A 23,325-nucleotide genomic window follows, 5' to 3' on the forward strand; every position below is an offset into this window, starting at 1 on the left:
CCAGACTGACTTAGTGTCGGATATTCGGGTATAAATGTAGAGTCGCGACATTACGTCGTGGTATTAAAAACATTTTTTTCCTCCTCCTAAAAACATTTTGAATTTTGCGGGAGATGGAAACAAAAGGACAGTTTTTTGGTCGAAAGAATAGAAGGAAATTGTGCTAAGCCAATGCTATGAGACATAAGAAAAGAGCAGATATAAAAGGTAAAGGGGAAAAAAACCTGCCGCAGGGGAAGGCAGGGCGGCACAGGGCGAAAGGGTGTGTGGTGTGTCGGTCACGAGGCATCAAGAAATCGGAAAAGTCTGCCACTGCTGCCACTTGCGCGCTGCTGTGCCTGCTCCCTGGCAGTCCTCCTCTGGCGGCAGGGCGCCTGCCTAGCTAATTTAAACGTGAATATTGAATTATTCGAGCGAGGCAGAAGAGTCGAGCCTGGAATTATTTAATACAGCATATATATGCGCAATGCAGAACCAAATTTTGATGGGGCGCTAAATTCAACACTTACAACTTTGTACATATACATATACTGCGCATATACATACATACATCTTTATCTGTTTCTATTCTCCATTCCTTGACAGCATTCCTGCGCTGCAAGCAGTAGTAAAGGATCCAAATTCTTGTTACGGAAACGTAAATCGAAGAAGACAGCAGCACCAGCGTCACCGAATGACGGATCAAGAACTGCCGCAAATGGTGGCACAAACGGTGAGTATGCTTTGTCTGGCATTGCCATATGAGTATATCTCTAGAAGTGCTAAAGCCGAACCGTTAGTATTAAAATACAATTTGAACTCCCCTAATACAAATATGTGGGACAAAACTACATTGAGAGCAATTTTAACTTATTGCTATTATAAAAAATAGCTAACAAAACTTAAATGCGATTTGCCATTTTGAAAAATGAGTTGCCACGCCCATGGACGATTTTAAAAACCTTCCTCTTGATATTATAAACTCGGGTTACCTTTCAGTCAAGGTGATTAGGGTGCGGCATTAAATAGTTTGATTCGCTTGTTGTGCTTTTTTTTGTAAGTCCTTGTGGCTAACATCATACGCATGCATACACACCTGAGTACTCGAGAGCATGTTAAAACCGAAAGCAGGTCTTTAATAAAGAGTGTACAAAGGAAGAGCCTGCCCTGTGGTACTGCAGAAGTAGCCTTCCGGACGGTTTTCCTAGGCTTTTATGACAAAGCGAGTCAGAGCACTCTAGCTAAGGTAACAAAGGGCTGCAAATGCCGTTCGACGGCAAGCCGTATAGGTACGGCTGAGCAGAGTAGCTTTCTTGAGAATAGGATGTTTGGAAAAATTGGGCAAAGAGATCGGCGATCGCCTGTTCACTATCTGCCGACGTATTACGAAATGATAGCTGATAGATGATGGGTGTGCGGACGTTCTACGCTTTCTTCGAGCGACACTTTGAAAGTAGGCTAGTGGACGTCTTCAGGTAAACAACACTATGGTCGGATCAGATCCAAAGCACAGAGCAAGCAAGCTTCCACAGTATGCCATCATTAAATGGTGAGGTTGTAGGGCTGGTGACTGCTATTCCCGGAGCGATTTCCTCTTTTTCTGGACAAGTTTTTCTGGTCAATTGTTCAATTCATTCTCTTGATTATAATGTCATCAGCTACTGACTCATTATCCAACGCTGGGCTAAGATCAATATGTATAGTGAGCTTCCGCATTTTTATACCCGATACTCAAAATTGGTATAGGGGTATGTTAGACTTGTGGTGAAAGTGGATGTATGTAACGTGCAGAAGGAAGCGTTTCCGACCCCACAAAGTATATTTATTCTTGATCCGCATCAATAGCCGAATCGGCAGTAAGTTAAAAGTAGATTAGTAAACTTTGAATACATTTTGAAGTCCAGACAAAAATTTCCATGTGTAGCCTAATTTCTCTTCTGTTGGCCTTCTTGGGGGGAAATATATGGAAAGGTATAATTGTAGCGATTAGCTTGGGACTCACATCCATGCCTCTGTTTAGCTTTTGTGCTTTTCGGGCCTTATTCTGCCCTACTAAGCTGTGCGTTGCTGGCGCTCGCAGTTCTCAGTCGTGATTCTCTCCCAGTCGTTTTCCCTGTGCGACTGCAGAGCATTGGACACGGCTATGTTGCGGGCGATGTTGTTCCTGAGAGAGTACTTAGACTTGGTAGCCTGATACCAGATAATGTCCAACATGTCTACAACTGATACAACCGATACAAGTTACACACATGTATATATTCGCATATATTCCCATAGACTAATTCCCTCTCTAAATATGTACTTCTGCCTCGCTTTCCAGCTGGCACCGCCACGCAGCCTTCAATTAAGTGCGTGCTCGTCGGAGACGGAGCTGTGGGCAAAACCAACTTGATACTGTCATATCTGGAGAACAGTTTTAATCCAGAGCACATCCCGACGGCCTCAGATATTTATAAAGGTAAGTTTTCGCCTATCTTAAAGGTGCCGGGTCTCTGAGTGAGGTAAGGGAGACCGGTGCTGGCTGCGCTTTTCAACAGGTTTATGGGTGAGTCAAGGGTGCCTGCTGCCTGCCACTCGTCGTTCTTGGCTTGCTTTTGGATTGGTTTTGGCTGGGCTGGCTGGCGCGTATATGAATTTTTCATTTTGTTGAAAATCAATTTGTGAACTCTTTCCTAGGTTTTCAGTGTGAGAGATGTGCACAGCTGAGCGAAGTAGGCAAGAAGGATGTTCAGCTGCTGCCGGCTGTGGGTGTGGGTGTGGGTGTGGGCCAGCCTCCTCGGGAACCGTCTTTTGACTTTCACTGCTTCCGCATTGTGAGACTCGTACTCGTATATATGCGTGCCCTTGTGTGCTTGTGTGTGCCCGAGCGTGCGTGTGTGCGTGTGTGTGTGTGTGTATTTGAGTATTAGAGCTGCTATGTGTGCGTGGGGCTATTCACTGATTTTAATGAACAGAAAATTGAAATTTTCGGCATTTCAACTGAAGGACAGCGTGCAAAAAGTTGCCTTTGTCCTGGCTGGCGGCCGGCCGAGTTCCCTTCTGCCGCCGCTGATGCCGCTTTTGGCAGCCCTTCTGTGTCTCAGCCTAGGCTGTGACTGTAGTGCAATTGATCTAGTCCTGCTTCTCCACGAGTGCACTATGGTCCGAACGATCACTTTTGTTGGCCAAAATTAATAACTCCCGAACGATACAAGATTTCTTTATTTAGTTTTTTGTATTGGATTTATATAATCAATGAGAAGTGGATTCAAGAAAAAAAAAATGGGTGTGCCACCGTCCTTTTTTAATAATGCATATTTAAATTATTAGTCAAGTATTGAGCATATTTTTAGCATTTTTATTAAAAAAGGAAAATGTTGATTTAAATAAAAATAAAATTGTTTGAATGTTCCCGTAAATTATAGCTGAGATCCTTGTCTAGAAGCGGGGCTAACGCCTCGTTGGGTGAGATAGGTGCGGCTTTCCGACTGGGTCCTGTACAGAACAAATTTAGCATTCTCTGGGCATAAAGATAAAAGTATTGTAATAAATACGCGATCGTATTTGCCTCGTTTTCGTGCGGCGATGCTTGCCGCTTGAATCATTAAATTGATGCTTCCTCCCTCTGATACAACAAGATCTGCAGCCTGCCTACTTTTTGCTCTGCGACCTTTTTTGGTATATAACAATACAGGGCGTCCCACTGACTTTAAGGCTTGTGGCCAATTCACTTATTTTGACCGGCATTTGCTCCGTTATGTTGCCAAGCGATATCAAATTTTCTTGCTGGTATCTTCAAAAGCTTTATTAATTCCATATGATGTGTCGCCTTAAGAGCCATTTTCAAATAATTGATAATTTACCCTTCTCTGAATTGCATACGGCAAACCACTCTGCATTTTCGAATTTGAGGTTATGATCTATTAATGCAAATTTCAAGAATTTGGGTAAAAATTGGCATTTCTTACTATATATGTATGTACATATCAATAAGAACTTATTAATCTACGAAACAGAAAAGGTTTCAGGGTGGGACTAGGTAGGCCCCACTTTGTACAGCTTTTCAAAAATTAATTTTCGTTACAAGGTGCCCATGTTGAAGGCCACTTGAACCTTCAACCTACGGAGACATCACAACTACTAGATACGGTTCAAAGCTCAAAACACGTAGTAAAAACCCGACTGGTTAAGATTATCAAACAAATTTAATCAGGTCTTGGCGTTTTTCAATTTTTGAGGGACTCCACTCCATAGTGGAGTGGTCCGTCCAGTCTGGCCCAAAATTGATTTGCCTGCTTCTCAGACAACATGCCATGTTCTCACATGGCATAATATTGTAAAGCGCACTAGTATTTGGGCAGATTCAACTAAACTATTTCTGCAGCCTCAACTTTCTTTTATTTGAAGACAATTTCACATCAGTTGTGGGACGTATGGCAACAACAGATTTCTCCACAAAATGGACTTCTACAGCTATAAAACCAACCGTTTTCAGTCAATTGTGAAGAGAAAAAGAACAGACAAACAGACAGACGGACAGACGGACAAAGGAAGAGAGGAAGATCGTCTCAGACTCAATTGGGTGTGAATAGTGCTGAGTCAGAAGCTTTTTCGGGCGTTGGATCTGGGGAAAGACCCTGAGGGGCCTACTGACTTTTGAGCCCATAATTACAGAGCTGCTCCCTTTCCATGGACACAGCTCCTCAGACATGGATCCAGTCACATCCAAGGAACCGCCAGCGACACTTTTCCTTTTGTCCTGGTCTGCTCCCCTTTTTCTTTCTTCTTTTAGCTCGGTTTTCTTTTCTTACCCTTGCACAGGGTATTGAAATGAGGACACGACAACGCAAGGAGGTACTCCAAGCATTTCAGCACTTACGAATATGTGTATTATTAGTCATATCGATGTGTATATTCTTGATCCATAGTAGTGATGTCTAGGTGATCTTGGTGACTAGAATAGCTAGAGCCATTACGAGCATTACTTTACTTTGCTCTGGCAAGAGATATCGAATGCGACCGGCTAACTATTCAAGCCATTGAAGGTAACAGAAAAGAAGTACTCGTATTGCTCTACTGCCGTACCTTTCACGGCAAGCAGTATTCTACACTAAATTCGGATGTTTTCTGTATATTCGGCCATCGGGTATCTGCTAGTCTGAATCTCGACTACGGAGTTCTTAGTCCTAGCACTTGCCGCTCTCGCTACTAGCCACTCTATTATCCCCTCTTTGTTTGAGATGGCCTTCGCGAAATGCGATTTTCAGCTGAGATGGCAAACAATTCTCCTTTGTGGCAGTGCCTCAGTGCCTCAGTGAACGAGCGAGCAAGTGAGTGAGTGGGTAACGAGAAAACAGCATTCAATGCTTTGTGTGTGTTGTGAGGGTGCTCCGGCATTGATTTTCACTTTTACTTTTTGAAAATTATTTCACCTCGCGAAATTACGATTGGTGGCAGGACTTCAGCTACATAGTACAAAGGAAAGAGAAGACGGAACAGGACAGGACGGGACACAGCACAGCACAGCACAGCACTGCAAAGCAATCCCCATTAACATCAGGTCAAGTCGGGCGGAATAGGATGGAATGCTAAGGTTCGGTACAGTTTGGTTCGGGTCGGGTCGGGTCGGGCCGGGTCGGTTCGGGTCGGTTCAGCTTGGTAGTGGGAGTAGCCGTGGCAACCCGAAATGTATTCATGAGTTTTATGCGGCGCACAAATTAAATCTATTTTACATGAGCCCCGGCGTAATGGGTCTGGCGACCGGTGCTGCCTGGTGCTGCTTGATGTTCCTCCGGCTGCATGCAACATGCAGCATGCTGCTGAAAAAATCCCAGCGAAAGCCAGTCATCCAGCTTTATTTACACATAGCAAGCAGTTGGAGGAGCTTTCAGCGACAGCAGTGGTAGTGGAGCAGCGTTGCAATGAATAAAAGGCTGCCATGATTATCTTTTAGATAGGACGAGGTCAAATTTTCCCGTCGGGGCGTGCCAAAACAATCCGAAACCCCCACTCTCCACTCTCTACTCTCCACTCCCCACTCTTCAAACATATGTACGTACTCGTACATAAAAATGATGTATGTATGTACATACTTATGTATACATATGTATGTATGTACCAACCCCCCGCTCAACTCATTTTCGCTGACGCTTAAACATGAATGTTCCTTCTAGACATGAACGGTTGCGTCAGTAATCTCAAAATTTTTATGTTTTTCCCACCTGCTTATACACCCAAGACGCAACAGGCCCAGGCCACTCCCCCACTTGGTCAGAGGGATCGGTTGGCAAATGGCGTCGGAAGAAATTGTATCTGGAAGAATATCTGCTGTGGTCTGCTTAAATCGGATTCTGTTCAAAATTACGGAAGCTTCGACAAAAACAACGCAAAAAATGACCCTAAAAACTTGTTCGGAATCGGGGAGTTTTCGCCAAGAGGTCTCACTATGATAGAGCTGGCACGGCATCGACCAGGACAACACTTTTGTAATACCCGATACTCAAAATTAGTACAGGATGTCCTTCCGTCCGTCTTGTGTGACGCCTACTCATTCTTTCTCTTTCTTTCTCTCTTTCATATTTAAATTGAAATAATTTTTTCATTCTGCTACTGTCAACAAAAAATAAATCGAACATAACAAAATATTTATGCTAAATAAAAAAAAAAAAATAAAAAAAATAAAAATAAAAAAATATATAAAAAATGTCCAACAAAATCCTTTGATTATTCCACCATTAAGCAACAACAATTTGCACAACAATTGACTGTTTTTTGCCCACTGCGCATCGGTCCAAGACAGGGAGGAAGTCTTGGCCAAGACCAAGAGCCAGACCGGCTCCAGCTCGCACCAGCGGGACAATGTCCCAATGCGGCGCTGATTGACGCCTAAATTAATCCTGGTGCTTGGCACCGTGAGGAAAAACCAATACATTAGGTGCTCACGTTAAAAGCACCGACTTTAATACGTCTGTACCCTTTGAGTATAGAAAAGCACTAGTGTGCAAAACTCATAGCTGTTCTCCGGAAAGTAAATTTACTCTAAAGAATATTTTTTTTACTTTAAGCAACGAGTATTCAGACATTTATAAATGAGTTAGAGAAGTAAAGGGTACTTTGGTTCTTTTTGTGATGCCAGTGGGAAATGTGCCGGCCCACAGTTCGAGCTGTCATTGTTTATACTCCTACATACTCGTACATATGTGATTCCATGTGCGGCTGGAATACACTACTACGGTACTCGCACGAGTCAGTGCAGAGCATTTTGAGAGTAGAATTTTTCACTAAGAGCGAGCAAATAGTTTGTGGTTTCCGCTGAAACTTTAAGGTGCATTTGCAGTTTACCAAGCGCCCATTGCTTGTTTTATTCACAGAGACCTACGCAACAGTAAGCTCTGTCTAGAATTACAGGTAGCCCAGAGGCAATATTTTTGTTCAATACTGAGGACTGTCCGCGGCTGCAACCCATATTAAGATCCCGTTTTGAGAATGGAAGGTGTGGCTGTGCACCATTACCGCTGAACTCTCGCCTTGAGTCGCGCCAAGAGCTACAAATGATTACAATTACAAGATAATCTTCAATCGTACTTAATGGGATTTATACTCGCAATTAAATCTTCATCTGATATATTAGTTGGTTCTGTGCTGGCAAACAGCCGTATGCTCCAAGGAGCTACTTAATATCTACACCTAAGCTAGGGAACAAAGGACATATCAAAGCCATAGAGGCATAGAGGCATAGAGGCACAGAGGAGGTTGGGGGCAAATGAATTGGCAAATTTCTGGCATTTCCAATACTGATCTGTGTGTGTGTGCATGTGTGTGCATGTGTGTGTGTGCGTGTGGATGCGAGCCTGCGTTTGGGGCAAAGAGCCACCTTGTGCGCGTCCGACCGTCTAAAATGGTATCCCAAAAATGTGCACTTCCGTAAAGGGTCAAAGGATGGATACGGACAGCCTTGGCCGAGCATAAGCATTTTAAAATAAATTAAATTCCAACAGCAAAATTCAATCGGAGAGTGCGGGCAGAGGGGCAGAGAGGCAGCGGGCAGCGGGCAGCGGGCAGCGGTGCAGCCTGACGAGCAATTTACATATTTTGCAATTAAATTGAACCAGCAATGCGACCGAAACCCAACCAAACCAAACCGAAGGGGGCTCACACACTGATTGATTCATTTGGCAAATAAACAGGGAACAAAGCAGAAACAAATACGAATGCAGTGGTCTGCAGTGGACAGTTTGACCAGGCTCTGCTGACTTCTGCTCCCGTGGCTGGTGTAGAGTTTTTAGTGGCAAGGCGCAATGATACGCAATGATACGCAATCATACGCAAAGGTACTCGCATTTGGTGAATCCAATGGAAATATGTAAATGTATATTTAATTGAAAGAGGTGTTCCATAGTGTATGTTATGCAAATCGCAGCGTATATTTTATTGACGCTGATCAATATATTTTATTTAACACCTTGCTGTTGTTCAAAACCACACTCATTGTATCCCTCCAGCCGATGTCAATGTGAACGAAAGTCCGGTGCACTTGACCCTCTGTGATACCGCCGGTCAGGACACTTTAGATCCGTTGCGCGAGCTTTGCTACCCGGACAGCGACGTCTTTCTGCTGTGCTTTTCAGTAGTCAAGCCGGAAACGTTTCGGGCCATAAAATCGAAGTGGGCACCGAAGTTCGCCAAGGCCAAGGCGGCCCTGATTCTCGTGGGAACCCAAGCCGATCTACGCGGAAATCAGAGTGTCCTGAACAAACTTCAGGTGAGGTGTACTGCAGCTTTTTTCGGATTTGATTTATTTTGTTATTCCGGTGTCGGTACCGGTGCTGTCCGTGTCTGAAGAAGAGCTTCTAGGTATTTCATCATAATTTATCTGCCGCTCTGCGACTCAAATATTTATGAAAATCTTGTTTGATGTAATCTGATTCGAGCTAACGTTTTTTCCCCTCCCTTTTTTCTCGTCCTCCCTTTTAATTCCGCTTTGCAGACAAACGGTGAGAAAGCCATTTCATATGCAGACGCCTGGGATTTGGCAACAACAATTGGTGCGAAATACATTGAAACTTCGTCAGCCACACAGGTGAGTCCATCTCTCGCCATTTCCTGGGAAGCGGGCCACAGAAGCACGCAAAACGACTTTGGAGAGGGGACTGGAGAGGAGAAAACATCATATAATACGAGTATACAGCCAAAAGACAGAAAAGTCATTGCTCTGGTTCTGGGTCCAACAACGACTCCATTGCGGCTCTCTAGTTTAAACACTTAAAAAATATGTCTTAATCAAATCGTGGAGTGTTTGAGCTAGCGGATACCCACTTTTCAATGAAGAGAACATAATAAAAGCGAGCAGTCTTTTCTGCGGTTCTGGGTTTCTGAGGTTCTGGGGTTTTCTAGCGACAAATAATCCCTCAAAGATCAAATGAAACATCCCAAAGATGTTGAAGCACTTACTCGTACTAGTATCGGGGATGGATCTGCGCTATGCGAGATTCGCAGGGTGTCATCCCTTTGAGTTGCCTCGTAACGTTGAGCGACAACATGCACACACCTAAACAATTATCACAATTGTGCGGTTTTCGGTGCGCGGAAAGAGCAGGGGGAGAGCTGGGATAAGAGGAAAGTATATATTCGTGCTATATGGGGTCGGAAACGCTTCCTTCGGGCCCGGTATAAAAAGGCTCTGGTGACACCTTTGTTTGCCCCAGCACTTCCGAATGAATGACTTTGCTCACTGTCACTGCCCGCCGGACCTGGCAGCAGTGCATTGCACTCTTTGGCAAAGAATCTTTGCATATTTCCCTAATGGTGGCAACACTTGGTTGCCCGAAGATGAATCGAACGCAAGAAATAATACGACATCTGCTACCAGATGTTGGCGATGATGATAATGATAGTGATAGTGTGGACCGCGACAGTTTCTTGCGAAAGAAAATAGATTGTAGATAAGACATATACTCGCATATGGGCATTTCCGTAGAAATGGTAACCGAGGACAACAAATTAAAAGTCAATAAACTCACATTTCCATATACTCTTGTCCCAATATTATTTACCAAATTTTATAATTCTAAACTCGACTTATTTAACCAATTGGTGTATAATTTTATTACCTCTGATCTAAAAACCTATTAAAATATGGTTAGCAGAAGATCACTTTTACGGTACTTTTCCGTATACTTATAGTCATGTTTTCCTTTACTATTTTCTTCTATAAGAGGGTTTATCCCTGATGAAAGGTTTTCCTCAAAGACTCTCTTAAAAGCCAACTATGTAGTTTGTTAAGATAATATGGAGTTATTTGTGGAAGAATGTTAGGTGATAAAGTAAACGAATGGCAAATCGTAAGTTCGCGACCGGTACCTAATTTATTTTTTAAAAACACCAATACAGATAATTTATCGTGTTAATGCTCGGCAGAAACATACATTAATCCTCTTTTAAAATAAATTAACTGATTTGGAATATTCTGTTCCGATTAAGCTAAAGTTTAAAGTTTAAAGTATTCCGCGTACCTTCGCGACCACATGGTTATAGCTATCATTATGAAGACTAAAAAGTGGATGAAGCCCATCGATAAAGCCCATCGAATCGACTACTTAAAACTACTTAAAAAAAAACACACCACAAAAAAAACCCATAATTAATTAAAAGCCCCAAAGCTATAAAAAAAGTCGGTTTGGTTCGAAGCGTACATATGCTGTTTAGTAAAGTAATTAAAAGCTATAAAACGATGGTGTCAAGGTGGTTGGGATCACATTATGATGATCACCTTTACATGTGGACTATATGTAGACAAAGGAAGACTGCAAAGAAACTTAGACCATTTTTGAAACACGTTCATCAGTAACAAACAGAATTTATTGCAATAAAGAAAGATTACAAATTAAAAAGAACCTTAAAAAATTACCATTTTATACCCGATAATCAAAGAGTATAGGTCTATGATAAATTTCTGATGAAAAAGGGTTTGTGTAACAACTAGAAGGAAGCATTTTCGACCCCATAAGGGATATATATTTTTGATCAGCATCAATAGCCGAGTCGATGGAGCCATGTCTGTCTGTCCGTCCCGAGAGAGCAACAAAATTTTGTATGCAGACAACCAGAAAAACAATTTCATTCTCCCACTCTCTAACACTCGTTTTCTGGTCGGCTTTGCCTGTACCTTAAGATGAGCGCAACCAAATTTGGTATCCACACTACTGTTAGATCTTACTGTTACAAATTTGTTTCAAAATATCGGAAGCGCGCTTCGGCGGTTGGGCGAGAGGAGGGCTGCGCTCTTCTACGGATCCACTTCTCCTTGGTTTTGCTTGAGCCCGTTGATTCTACAGACAGTGCACGCCAACGCCCTAATAGAGCTATCAGGGGACTTGTCAGTGCATAAGACGATACGAAATGTACTTCTGAAGGCAGGAAATTTCAAGTGGCAGTTCTAACTATGTTCAACGTATTTGGGAGCATTCGAAAGCTTAATGAAAGACTTGATAGGGATTTTCATAACCGTTGTCATCTAAAAAATTGCCACAAAATCTCATAGTCATAACCAGCCATTTTATTATTTGTATATGCTTAATTATTAATTTGTCCTCTTTCACAGGAAAAAGTCAAGGATGTGTTCGATACGGCCATTTGGGAGGGTCTTGTGCCCACCACGCTGCCGCCCACGCCTTCTTTTTGGCGAAAATTGTTATGTTTGGCCTGAAAAAAGTAGATGGATTGAACACAGGATTGCTTGAAAGCTCTGCACAGGAATATATTATTTTTATTTTTTCGCTAATACATAGGAGTAGTATATTATATACATATTAATAGTTATTTATAACTAGCATTATCTATCGTTTTTCGTTTAGCAGTGCTCTTTATGTTTTGAATGCACACAGACTGATCTACAAATAAATAAAAATATATATGGAATATATAATTAAATTTATTAAAAATCGTTGGACTTGGTAAAGTTATTGACTACATATGTATGTATTTTTAAAAGCCTCTACAGAACTCCAATAATTATCTTGATTGATTTGTTTCAATTTGTAAGTTCTACACTCATATTTTTTCAAACTTAATCAATATTGTTAGTCTTTAAATTACGAGTATTCAACCTACTGCTTATGTCGTACATTTGGGCATTTCCGTGGAAATGTCAACCAAAAAACAAAAGTCAATAAAAACACACTTCCATATACATTTGTCCCGATATTATTTTCTAAGTTGATTGAAAATCAGCTAATTTAACCAATTGGCATATAATTTTATTATCTTTGATTTGAAAACGTATTAAAATATTGTAAGCAGAAGATCACTTTTCTGGTACCTTTCCATATATTTACAGTCATGTTTTCCTTTACTATTTTCTTCTATTAGAAAGATAAAAGGTTTCCCGCAAAAGTCTCTTAAAAGCCAACTAAGTTCTTTGTTAAGAAAATATGGAGTGCTTTATGAGAGAGTGTGAGGTGATAGAGTAAAAAAAACACATGGAAAAATCGTACTTTCGCGACCGGTACTTAATTCAATTTTCAAAACACCAGTAGAGATAATTTATTGTGTAAATAATCGGCGGAAACCTACATTAATCCTCTTTTAAAATAAGTTAACTGATTTAGATTAGATTAGGTTAAGCCAAAGTCAGCTTATTTTTCGCGTACGTTCTGTGGTAGTAAACATAGGACTAACAAAATTCTATCGAATCGACAAAAAAAAAACCTGGGGAAAATATTTGTTTTCTATCTTATTAGTAAATCAAAACATACGAACGTATCCGCGGAAATGCCCATTTATCATTTCATCCATTTAAGCATTCGAATTATAAGAATATATTATAAATTTTGTATACTTAAAGTCACATAAAACGTTAAAAATGACAGAAATCCTCTGAGCTCGTATTTTTATGCACTTTTTGATCGAAAACATTAAAGTCCAGATAGGAATGGACGTTCTGTGCCCGGCTGATGAACCTTCCAGTATACCCGTAATTTGGTTGCCTAATGCCATAGGTGCCAGCAAAAATAATAATAAATACAGGGGTTGTATGTCCAGTCCGAAGGGTAGGATGGCAGGGGGACAAACTGACGAACGCCACAAGAGCAAAATCAACAAAAACAACATTAGCGCTCCGGTGAAGTTTCGACTCTCGACTCCGTAAAGCAAACAGAGCCGCAGCACGCACACACACTCACACGCGCATGCAACAGCATCTGCAGGAAAAGTTGGAGGCAAACTGGTGGCATAACTTGTGAAGTTCCCATACCAAACACAAGCAGGGAGCAGGGGTACATGGAATACAGGTTTCCCCTTTGTCGCTGGGGACTACACTACTTATTTACTGGAATGGACAAAAACTTGGTACAAACATGTTCAATATAGCGAATTTTTAAGAAATAAACTATTCAAAAATAACTATGTATTTATAAAAAAAGATAATCTTTTGTGATCTCAAATAAGTGATACGGTGGTTACACGTCTATAGTAATTTTTTTAGTTTAAACCTTTGACAGACAAATGACCCGTCCGGACCCATGTTTTCATTTTAATCTTCAATATGCCCCGAAAAATTATTCATTCCACGAATAATTCATCACATTATTTAAATTTTCAACATTCGCCGACATTTAAATCTCTCCATTTTGATCATTCCAGTCAAAAACATTCCAAAGTTTACATCGCAAAATTTCAAACTTTTAATTGTCAAAACACATTTAACGCCTTCCTCATTACATTATGTGACATAGAAGATTTTTGCGACCCTGATACTATGATAATTCAGCATCCATTTTCAGTGAGGAAATAATTCAGCGTGGCTCTGTCAATCTGATAAATTATTTTTTGAACCGATCTCATGATGTATGATCATTAATCAGCTAAAAAAAGTGTGTGTATTTCCGGTGATATCCTCATGGAATTTTAAGAAACTTTTTATAGTTAATTTACCCTCGCTTCACTTCGCTCGATCTCCAACCTCCCAATCCATGCTTTAGTAGTAACTAGTTCGTATACGACTCAAATTTCAATGCTGTATTACTAACTTAATTTAATAATATACCTTATACATATGTATATGAGTGAAATATTGGACGACAACACATACAATTTTTGTATTCAAAATGTTGGTCTATTGTAGTCTGTATTCTTCTTATACCTGCCGCAGTCTTTTTTGTTTATTTGTTAGCCATTTTTTTTATTAAAGAATGTCAACAATGAATACATCTTTAAAAAAAAACAGAAATATAAAAAGTACGAAACAAGAATCATACGTTTCATATGTAGTTTAGCTACATATATGCATAAATATTAAGTAAATTGCTGCTCAGTGAAAAAAGTGTCAATTTTGAATGTTCTTTGGCTGCGACCAATTGCCAGTATAATCTAAAACACACTTTTATGAGGCAGTTTGGTCCTACAAGCGTTCTGTTTATGTACACTTATTTATTATTTAGCTCATAGTTACATAGGAGGAGAGTCATTAGTCACGAAAACTTCATTTCTTACTTACTTCTTATCGGGTATGAGCTTTTTCAATAGACCTAGGGCTCCTTATGCACTTTTTTAAATGAACTAGGGTGCTTGATATGGATAGTATTTTACTGTTCCTTTAAAAGGTAAGCTTTTGTAGTTTTTTAGTTATGTAGGTATGTAGTTTTGAAGATCTTTGACCTCTGATTACATTTTATAAATTTTTTTTTTAAATTTCTATCAGTACCACACGTGCAGACTAAAACTAATTTTATGAAAACAAAAATTACATATTTTTTTGCACAATTAAAATTATTTGTTTGTTCAGAATTGTCTTATTTTTAATTTTACAATATATCAATACATATAATACGCAAAGACGACCTAAGAGTACTTCGAAAAATTTGTACGGACTACCAACTTATATTTGTGTTATGGGTCAAAGTCAATTTGTTCAGAGTGGAAATATTTAGTAAAGTATTTAGTAAAAAGTTCAGGAGATTTGATCTTGCTTGCGATTGAATAAACACGGCATAAGAATATATACAAATGTCAGTCAAAATATGTTAAATAATTCGTTAATACAGATTTTGGAGTCAATGTAATTGTAACTAATTGTAAGTGTTTAACTGAGGTTTGCCGTTACGAAAATTTCCCTATTATTCCACCATCCATCGGGGATGTTCGAAAGCCGCACGTTTCTATGCGATATTTATCTGATGGTAATCAAAGGCAACCCTAAAAAACAGTGAATGGCAATAAAAAATAGTTCGCGGCTAGACATATTTCAAGCCGTAACTCGAATTTCAGATCGTTGAAAACTAAAACAAGAAAAAATACGATAGGCAGAGAAACCAGAAAATGTTGGTGATAAGTAAACATATATACATATGTATGTATGTATTTTATTTTTTATGATTTGGCAGCCATTAAATAAACAAACGATAAACGAATGTCGAAATGATACAGTCCATTTCCATTTGGCATTGATTATTTGTCTTGATAGTACTGCGGATTTTCGGGGGTCCCGAAATAATTCCGTTTATATCGACGAGGATAGATCCAACTGCAGCTCTAACAGGAAAATCTTCTTGAGATTGTTCGGGAAATGCTTGAAGTCCAGAAAGAGCAGCAGAAATTACAGGAGGAACACCAGGAAACAAAGCGAGAGAAGCCCCAGCGAATTGTGAGCTGCCAAGGCCAAACGAACTTCCAAACAGAGCTATTGCAATTTTTAAGGGAGTCCAAAGAGTAACGTTTTCTTTTACAATGTACATACATATATGGATTGTTATATTATAGCCAATAAAACACCCAATTTAAGTCCTTAAATTTATAATGAATGGAAACAACAAAAAATTAAATTTTAAACTATAGACTATATGCACTGTGCGAAGCACAGTTGGAGCTTCAGCCTTTTTAGCATGCAAAGTAATAACTTCTGCACGAATAACAAATATTTGCATAAAATAAGCTGTATTTGGAAGAAAGTTTGTCTTCACGAGTACATTGTGATACGATTTTTATAAGCTTTAAAATACATTGTTAAAGTTGCTTGAACTTTGCTGCCGGGGAATTGGAAAAATATATCACCATACATTTTTGTTGTTTATTTTTTTGGATCGATAAAGAACTTTTATTGGTACATTTCATTATATGTACAAACTAATTTTATATTTAATATTCAATTTAATTTAATATAAACCAAAAAAATAATGATTTTCTAAGAAAACAATTATTTTTGTATATATTGATGATCTAAAAATTTGTGTTCTGTAAAACTTTTATCTACTAAAATAATAATAGATAAAATAAAATAAAATTTTCTAAAGAATAACTACTTGTTAATAACTTTTGGATCTCATACATACATATGTACATATGTATGTATGTCTAAGGGCTCGCGCACACTATAGCTGAAATTCAGCGTCGTGAAATCAGAGCTGAAAGCTCAGCTGATCTGAGAGCTTTTCTCAGGCAGAATCAGCTTGCAGGTGCGTACATTGACGGCTGATCTGATTGCTGAAAGCTGAAAGCCATTGCCTCCCTTTGTCTATCTCCTTAAGTGGCATCAATAGATATCATTATAATTATTATTATTATATTGTTAATGAATTATTAATTCACGTACGTAGCCAGACGTACAGTAGCCAGACGGAAGTTTTCTTCGTTTTTATACCCGATACTCAAAATGAGTATTGGGGTATATTAGATTTGTGGTAAAAGTCGATGTGTGTAACGTCCAGAAGGAATCGTTTCCGACCCTATAAAGTATATATATTCTTGATCAGCATCAATAGCCGAGTCGATTGAGCCCTGTCTGTCTGTCCGTCCGTCCGTCCGTCCGTCCCCTTCAGCGCCTAGTGCTCAAGGACTATAAGAGCTAGAGCAACGATGTTTTGGATCCAGACTTCTGTGATATGTCATTGCTACAAAAATATTTCAAAACTTTGCCCCGCCCACTTCCGCCCCCACAAAGGACGAAAATCTGTGGCATCCACAGCGCAGAATCGTAGAGAATGACGATATCTTTTAGACTGCAGAATCTGAATTGGATCGTGTTATTATTATAGCCAGCATCAAGAAAACAATTTCATTTTTTCTCGCCCTGTCTCTCTCTAACACACACGTAGCATAGGCGGCTTTGCATAGAGTAGAACATTAGCGCCAAGATCTCAGAGACTATAAAAGCTAGAGCAACCAAATTTGGTATCCACACTCCTAATATATCAGACCGAGACGAGTTTGTTTCAAAATTTCGCCACACCCCCTTCCGCCCCCGCAAGGGATTCAAATCTGGGGATATTCACAAATCTCAGAGAGTATTAAGGCTAGAGTAACCAAATTTACTGTCCGCACTCCTGTTAGATCTCAATATAAAACGTATATCTCAAAATTTCGCCCCACCCCCTTCCGCCCACACAAAGGACGAAAATCTGTTGCATCCACAATATTGCAGATTCGAGAACGCAGAATCATAGATAATGACCATATCTATCAGTTTGCTGAATCTGGATCAGATCAGATAATTTTTATAGCCAAAAGGAAGAAATCAATTTGCAGTGGCTACGCAGCGCCCGACGTCACGCGCAGACTGATTTTCTGTCTCTCTCGCACGCGCTCTTTGTCGTGTCGTTTAATATTAGCGGCGTCTGCCGGAGGAGAGCCATACTGACTTAGTATCGGGTATAACCGTAGAGTTGCGGTGTCCGCAGCGACTCACAACGTTCCCCCTCGTCTTAAATTGAATTAAGTACCGGTCGTGAACGTACGGGTCTCGATAGTACGATGTTCCCATGTGTGTGTTTTTTTTTTTTTAATTAATCACATTCTCCTATAAAGCACTTCATGTGTTCGTAACTAAAAACTTAGTTGACTTTGAGAAAAAACTTTCATCAAGACTCACCTTTCACCTTTTATGGGAGAGAATAGTAAAGGAAAACATGACTATAAAAATGCCGAAAAAGAGATCTGCTTATTTTAATGGTTTTCAGATCAAAGTTAAAGAAATTATATGCCATTTGGTTAAGTTAGCTGAGTTTCAGTCAATTCAGAAAATAATATCGGGATATTCCTTTTTTTGCCGAATGCTCATGTCAAGGTCTTTTTAGTGCCAGTTCATTAAGAACATTCCCATCGATCATTGTTTCGAATAATTTGTAATTCCCATATAATGTTTTTCCTTCCTTAATTTCAGTGAATTTGCGTGAATCAAACTACTATTTACCATTCTTATTCTTATACCTGCAGCAGCGCTATTTTGACTGTTCTTACGTGCGAAGTTGCGCCATTTACATATGTACATGCTCACACATGCATACATACATATATACATAAGTATGTAAATCAATCTGTCCTAAACTAGAAATCCAATTTTCTTCAAGATTGCATTTCTGAATGCTATTAGCCTCATTTTGGCTAAGTCCCACTGTGCGACGCAGTCACTGCCAGAAGTAGCGTCAAATGCCCCAGGAGGTATGCAACAGGTTTTGGGGGAGCCGGACATAGAGCGGAAATTAGTATGATGGCCTTGCAGAGAAGGTGTTTTTGAGCTTGGTTTATTAGACCAACAGGGAGGGGGACCAGATGATACTAAAAAAATCATAATAAATCAATTGGGGAGAACAGCCAGCAGCAGAGGGCGATATCATGTGGGGGCTGTCATGATTGAATTTATGACAACTTACAAGAAACGAACATGAAGTGTTCCTGTGTAAGTGTGAGCTATGGCAATAAATAAACAATTTATTAGACAAATATTTAGGACCGGAAAGGCAAGAAATCACGTATGTATACACAGGCCCAACCTTCATTGCGTAGCGCATAGATTGTAGGTGGCACTTGCTAGCGTGCTAACGATGTGATGCATATCTTTGGGGGCTCTTCTGTGTGGTGTAAAATGTGAATGGTCTTGCCTGTCTAGACATCACATCATATTATGTATGCAATACAGAGGGAATCATATAGGGAATTTCAAGGGGACCCACAAAAATTTATTTTGTGAAAAATTCATTAATATAGAACTCGTAAAACTTGTTTTAAAATAATTCGTAAGTTTTGATTGCGTTTGATTTTTCCACTTTTCCCCTTTCAACAAAAAATTCAAGGACGTTAAGGAAAGAAAACACATTTTCAGGCAAATTATTTTGCATATCCACAAAGGTACTCAGTGCTTCAACTGCTGTTAAAGTTTGTTGAAATGTGGGTACCTCATAAACGATTAAAGCAACGTCTTGTTCATCCTCATTTGAATCTGGACCTGAAGAAATTATGTTCTGTTCACTGTTTATTATTGTTGAGATATTAGCCGCTTATTTGAGTTTTCTATAGTTCATAGTCATTCATATCATAACTTTCCCTATTCATATCACCATTGCTCATCATTGTGTGTTCCCCCTTAAGCACCTAGTTTTACGCGAAAAGTTGTGTTGTTATTGCTTATGTCCAAAACATAACTGAAAAGCTCTCACACGCATAGCCAAAACCCAAATGCCCTTTTTCTCGATTTCTCCTTGCGGAGTGGAGTTAGTCGAAAGTTCCAGTTGGAACCAACCGCACGCATAGCTTATTTAGTTGAGCCACGTTGTAATATAACCTGTAAGTCCCCATTATTAAATAACCATTATATTGTGAGCCGCAGCTAGGGCCCCGACTCTACCTTTATACCCGATATTCCGTCAGTATGGCTCCCCTCCGAAGAGTGTGTGTGAGAGAGAGAGAGACGGAGGGAGCCACTACGAATTGGTTTGTTCATTCTAGCCAGCTATTCAAATAATAATCACATCTAATCCAGATTCGGCAATCGGGTAGATATGGCCATTCTCTATAGTTTTGCGTTTTTGGTTTTCTTGTATCCTCGAAATTGTGGATGCGAAAGATTTTCTTCCTTTGTAGGGGCTGAAGGGGGCTGGGCGAAATTTTGAAATATATTAAGTAATATCGTTGATCGCTTTTTTCAGGAATGCCTACGTAAAACAACTAATTCGCACATCTACGAAGGCTCGAGAATTTGTACAGTCTGTTCAAACATTAGAGCACAAGTTGGACCGATTGGTTGCAGCTTTTAACTTCTTTATGGAGCTCTCTGAGGTAGAAAATCAAAAATAATGCGGTAGATGAATTTGTGGATCCGTATTTGGATATCCCCGACTATGAGAGAAGGTTCTTTAGTGCCCATGATATTTCACTGAAGCCATAAGGGACCGGAGCAGTCGCATTAACTGAAGACAATCATTTCCAGGACGCATACGACAGGCCCCAAACCCGTTACAACAAACATCACTGATTGCTCGTTCGTTCATTCAAAACATTCTACATAACCATTTGTTTATCGATTTCTAACTTCAATTTTGTCCTTTTTTAGGTAAGAAATCACAATTAAAATAATTCAAATAAAAAATTAGTTATAGGAAGATCGAAAACGCAAGAGCATTCAAGATAAAGGGGTAGAAAAAAGTCGTAGTGAAGAACTATTCGATATAAGGAATTGGTTATGAAGAGAGCAAATCATACTGAAAATTTAACGAAATTACTTCGCTGTTTGAAAGTTCGTAATGGAGAAGTTCGACTGTAATTGTTTCTTGAATTCGGAGAGAAGTTCTTGGATTGCATTTTTTTGGCAGACTCTGTCCTCATTGTCCTCACTTAACGCAAAATGAAATTCAATTCAACTTCTAAAATGAAAAATGTGGCACACAGCCTTCAACCGTGAAGCTGTTGAATGGTTGCGCCTTTTTTGGAAACTCTATCGCTTTCCCCTATAGTGTTTTTCGGTACGGTACGTGCCAATAAAGTCTTGGCCGAAGCACGCGGCTTTTTATGTGGTCTATTCAGCCGCTCTTTCCTCCATGCGGGTGTATGTATAATTTACTTAGAAATATACACAGACACATACACGCTTAGTAGACACGCTACTTGGAGCCCTGATTGCGCCTGGCGAGGCTCTCCGGCTCTCCGGGTCCCTTGGTCTCTCGGTCTTTCGGTCTTCCGTTCTTTCGGTCTCTGGTGCGCTATGGCTTGTTCCAGCCATTGTTCGACTCCTCGCCGTAAGCAGAAAGCTCTTCCGAGGCTAAAACTTATAATCATGGCATCATCAACAAAATTATCGTTTTGCCACAGACAGCACATGTGGAAGGGAAGGGCCAGGTCTAAGGTGTGGGCTGTGAACGCGGGGTGTGTACACCCACAGAACACTCACCATTTAAGAGCATAAAAGCGAAACGTGCTTGAAATGTGAATTACTCTCGCCGTAAAACTCTCTCACACACGCAGACACATAAGGCAGAGAATACTCTTTGCACATTGTGCGCTCTTCAAGTAACGTGGCATGTGTGCCTTTGTGACTGCTTCACTGAGAGTGTGTGCAAGTTGATTTTGCTCTTTGGCTCCATTTTGTCTCATAACTTTAACTATTTTTCGCGATCCAGTGAAACTGTTCTCCACTTTCTCTTTTGTTTTGTTTTTTTTTTGTCTCTCCTCACCCTTATTTATCAGAGCATAACCATCTTGAAGGGCAGACGGCATTAAGAAAGCTCCTAAAACATTTCATACTGTTTTCAAATTAACAAGCCACCCGAAAGACTCACCAAAGCATTCGGCTTCTGCTTTCTTCTTAGGTACTGGTACTCACGCATTGTTATTGACGGGTTTACGTTTGACTAAATGTGTAAATACAAGAATACAAGAATGTGTATTATTTGGGCACCGGGTAAGTCAAAGTCTGCACGGACGCATTCCCGGGAAGAGCTCATAGCAAATAGTCCGAAATTTTAGGAGGGGAGGAAAGAGAACGTGAGGAACAGTCAGAGGAGCGTACGACTACTCCCTTCTACCTTAGCTAAGCTAAGAAAATTTGCGAAAAGGCGTATTGCAATTACACGAAATATTATTTGTATCATTATTAAAGCAGCTTTTAATTATAGCAGATCACACCTTTTCTTCTTGCGATACACATAGTAGTATATCAGTTTCAGTATCAATATGTAGACTCCTATGAGGAGCAAATATTTCTATGATCAATTTCTGTACATATGTATCTCCCTCTATCTTTCTCTTCCTCTCTCTATCTCTCTCTCCCCAACACTTATACATATCCCATTTGGTCAACCTTCAATATGAACACAAAGAAAATGATACTCTAAAGCAGCTTCGATATCAGTAACAATCACAGGATTCGAAACAGAACTGTTTTCATTCTTCACTATGCTTTGCTTATCTAAGCTCTTGTCACAACCTCTGTTCTACTTCTGGTTCTGATTCCGATTCGATTTAAAGTCCTACAGTCCTGTAATCATACTGCAATATATGCTATATACTTGGCATTGGCAGATGACTGATGCGACAGATGAGTCAATCGATTCGGGGCCTGACATACCCTGGAACTTATTGTGAGCGAGTATTGGAGCGGCCCACGGTTTCACTATAAATATTATTAAGGTAATGAATCCTAAGAGCTTTCGGGAAGGAGAAACCTTTGGCAGCTGAATTCCAATTCATCCTACCCCTCCATCCAATAAAGATCAAAATGCAGGGAGATGTCAGGTATTCATATGCAAATTGGTTAGTTATATGTTTTCACTGTCCCTATTTAGTTTATTGGCGAGTACATGCATTTACATACGAGCACGTGGGGTGCGAGAGACCAATGTCGAGCGAGCTGATAAAGGTAATGCAAAGTGGCACCTTATGCCCCCTTCCGCCACCCACCCAAGAGATTGACAGGCACACAGTGAAAAAACTGGAAAAAAATCCCAGTCGCGTATTGGTAGCAGAGGAGTAGTGAGGTCAGGGCTCCCCAGAAGTGGATGACCAAGCTAGGCACATATTGAAAAGTTATGAGCAGGAAATTAAGCGGAAGCTGACAACATTGCCTCACAGCAATGATGGTGATGGCGGATCTGGGATGATGGTGCATACTTTGAGCAAAAACCAACCAGTCACCCGTTCGATTGTCTGTCTGTCCGTCCGTCCGTCTGTGCTCTTAAGTTGTTATTGTGAATCGCTGGCTATCAGCTAGCTGGAAAACCTCTTGCACTTTCGAATCATAATTGGCAAAATATTTCGATGGTTCTTGTCGAAAACGGTTTTTATACGAGGTACTTAAAAAGGTACACCGTAGGTACATACATTAGATTCGTGTAGATCAGTGGTCGGTACCTAGACATTCACATATTTTGTATTGCTTTTGGGCGAGTAAAACGGAACGAAACGGTCGGAAAAATGTTATTGTTGTAGCGACACTTTCGGTCAGGATATGCTCGCCGTGCCGGGGCTCACAGAAATTTGCAGGTTTCTGTTTGTGGTATCTGAAAGATGGAGTCTCGTAGTTTAAAGTAAAGTGTGGATTCAGTGGTACAAGAATAGTTTCTGTTTATTGATCTTAAATGTAGAGAGTTTATTAAGGATCGGGATCGTGAT

At 40.0% G+C, this 23,325-nt stretch overlaps 1 protein-coding gene across 3 annotated transcripts in view; it reads left to right on the top strand.

Annotated features, from left to right (window-relative positions):
• The window catches only part of RhoU, a 47,127-nt gene extending 34,300 nt beyond the window's left edge, over positions 1-12,827 (top strand). Inside the window, exons 3-7 of one of the 3 annotated variants that reach the window (XM_015186790.2) lie at positions 586-712; positions 2,300-2,437; positions 8,460-8,719; positions 8,945-9,037; positions 11,558-11,806. In XM_015186790.2, coding sequence (XP_015042276.2) covers positions 586-712; positions 2,300-2,437; positions 8,460-8,719; positions 8,945-9,037; positions 11,558-11,662 — 723 coding nt within the window. In that variant the 3' untranslated portion in view covers positions 11,663-11,806. Of the gene's footprint in view, positions 1-585; positions 713-2,299; positions 2,438-8,459; positions 8,720-8,944; positions 9,038-11,557 lie in introns of those variants that run through there. The other 2 variants (XM_033382181.1, XM_033382182.1) reach the window with 2 other exon arrangements.
• Positions 12,828-23,325: the final 10,498 nt, after the last annotated feature.

This window comes from Drosophila pseudoobscura, chromosome X (genome assembly GCF_009870125.1).
Source record: "Drosophila pseudoobscura strain MV-25-SWS-2005 chromosome X, UCI_Dpse_MV25, whole genome shotgun sequence".
In the NCBI taxonomy this organism is placed as follows: domain Eukaryota; kingdom Metazoa; phylum Arthropoda; class Insecta; order Diptera; family Drosophilidae; genus Drosophila; species Drosophila pseudoobscura.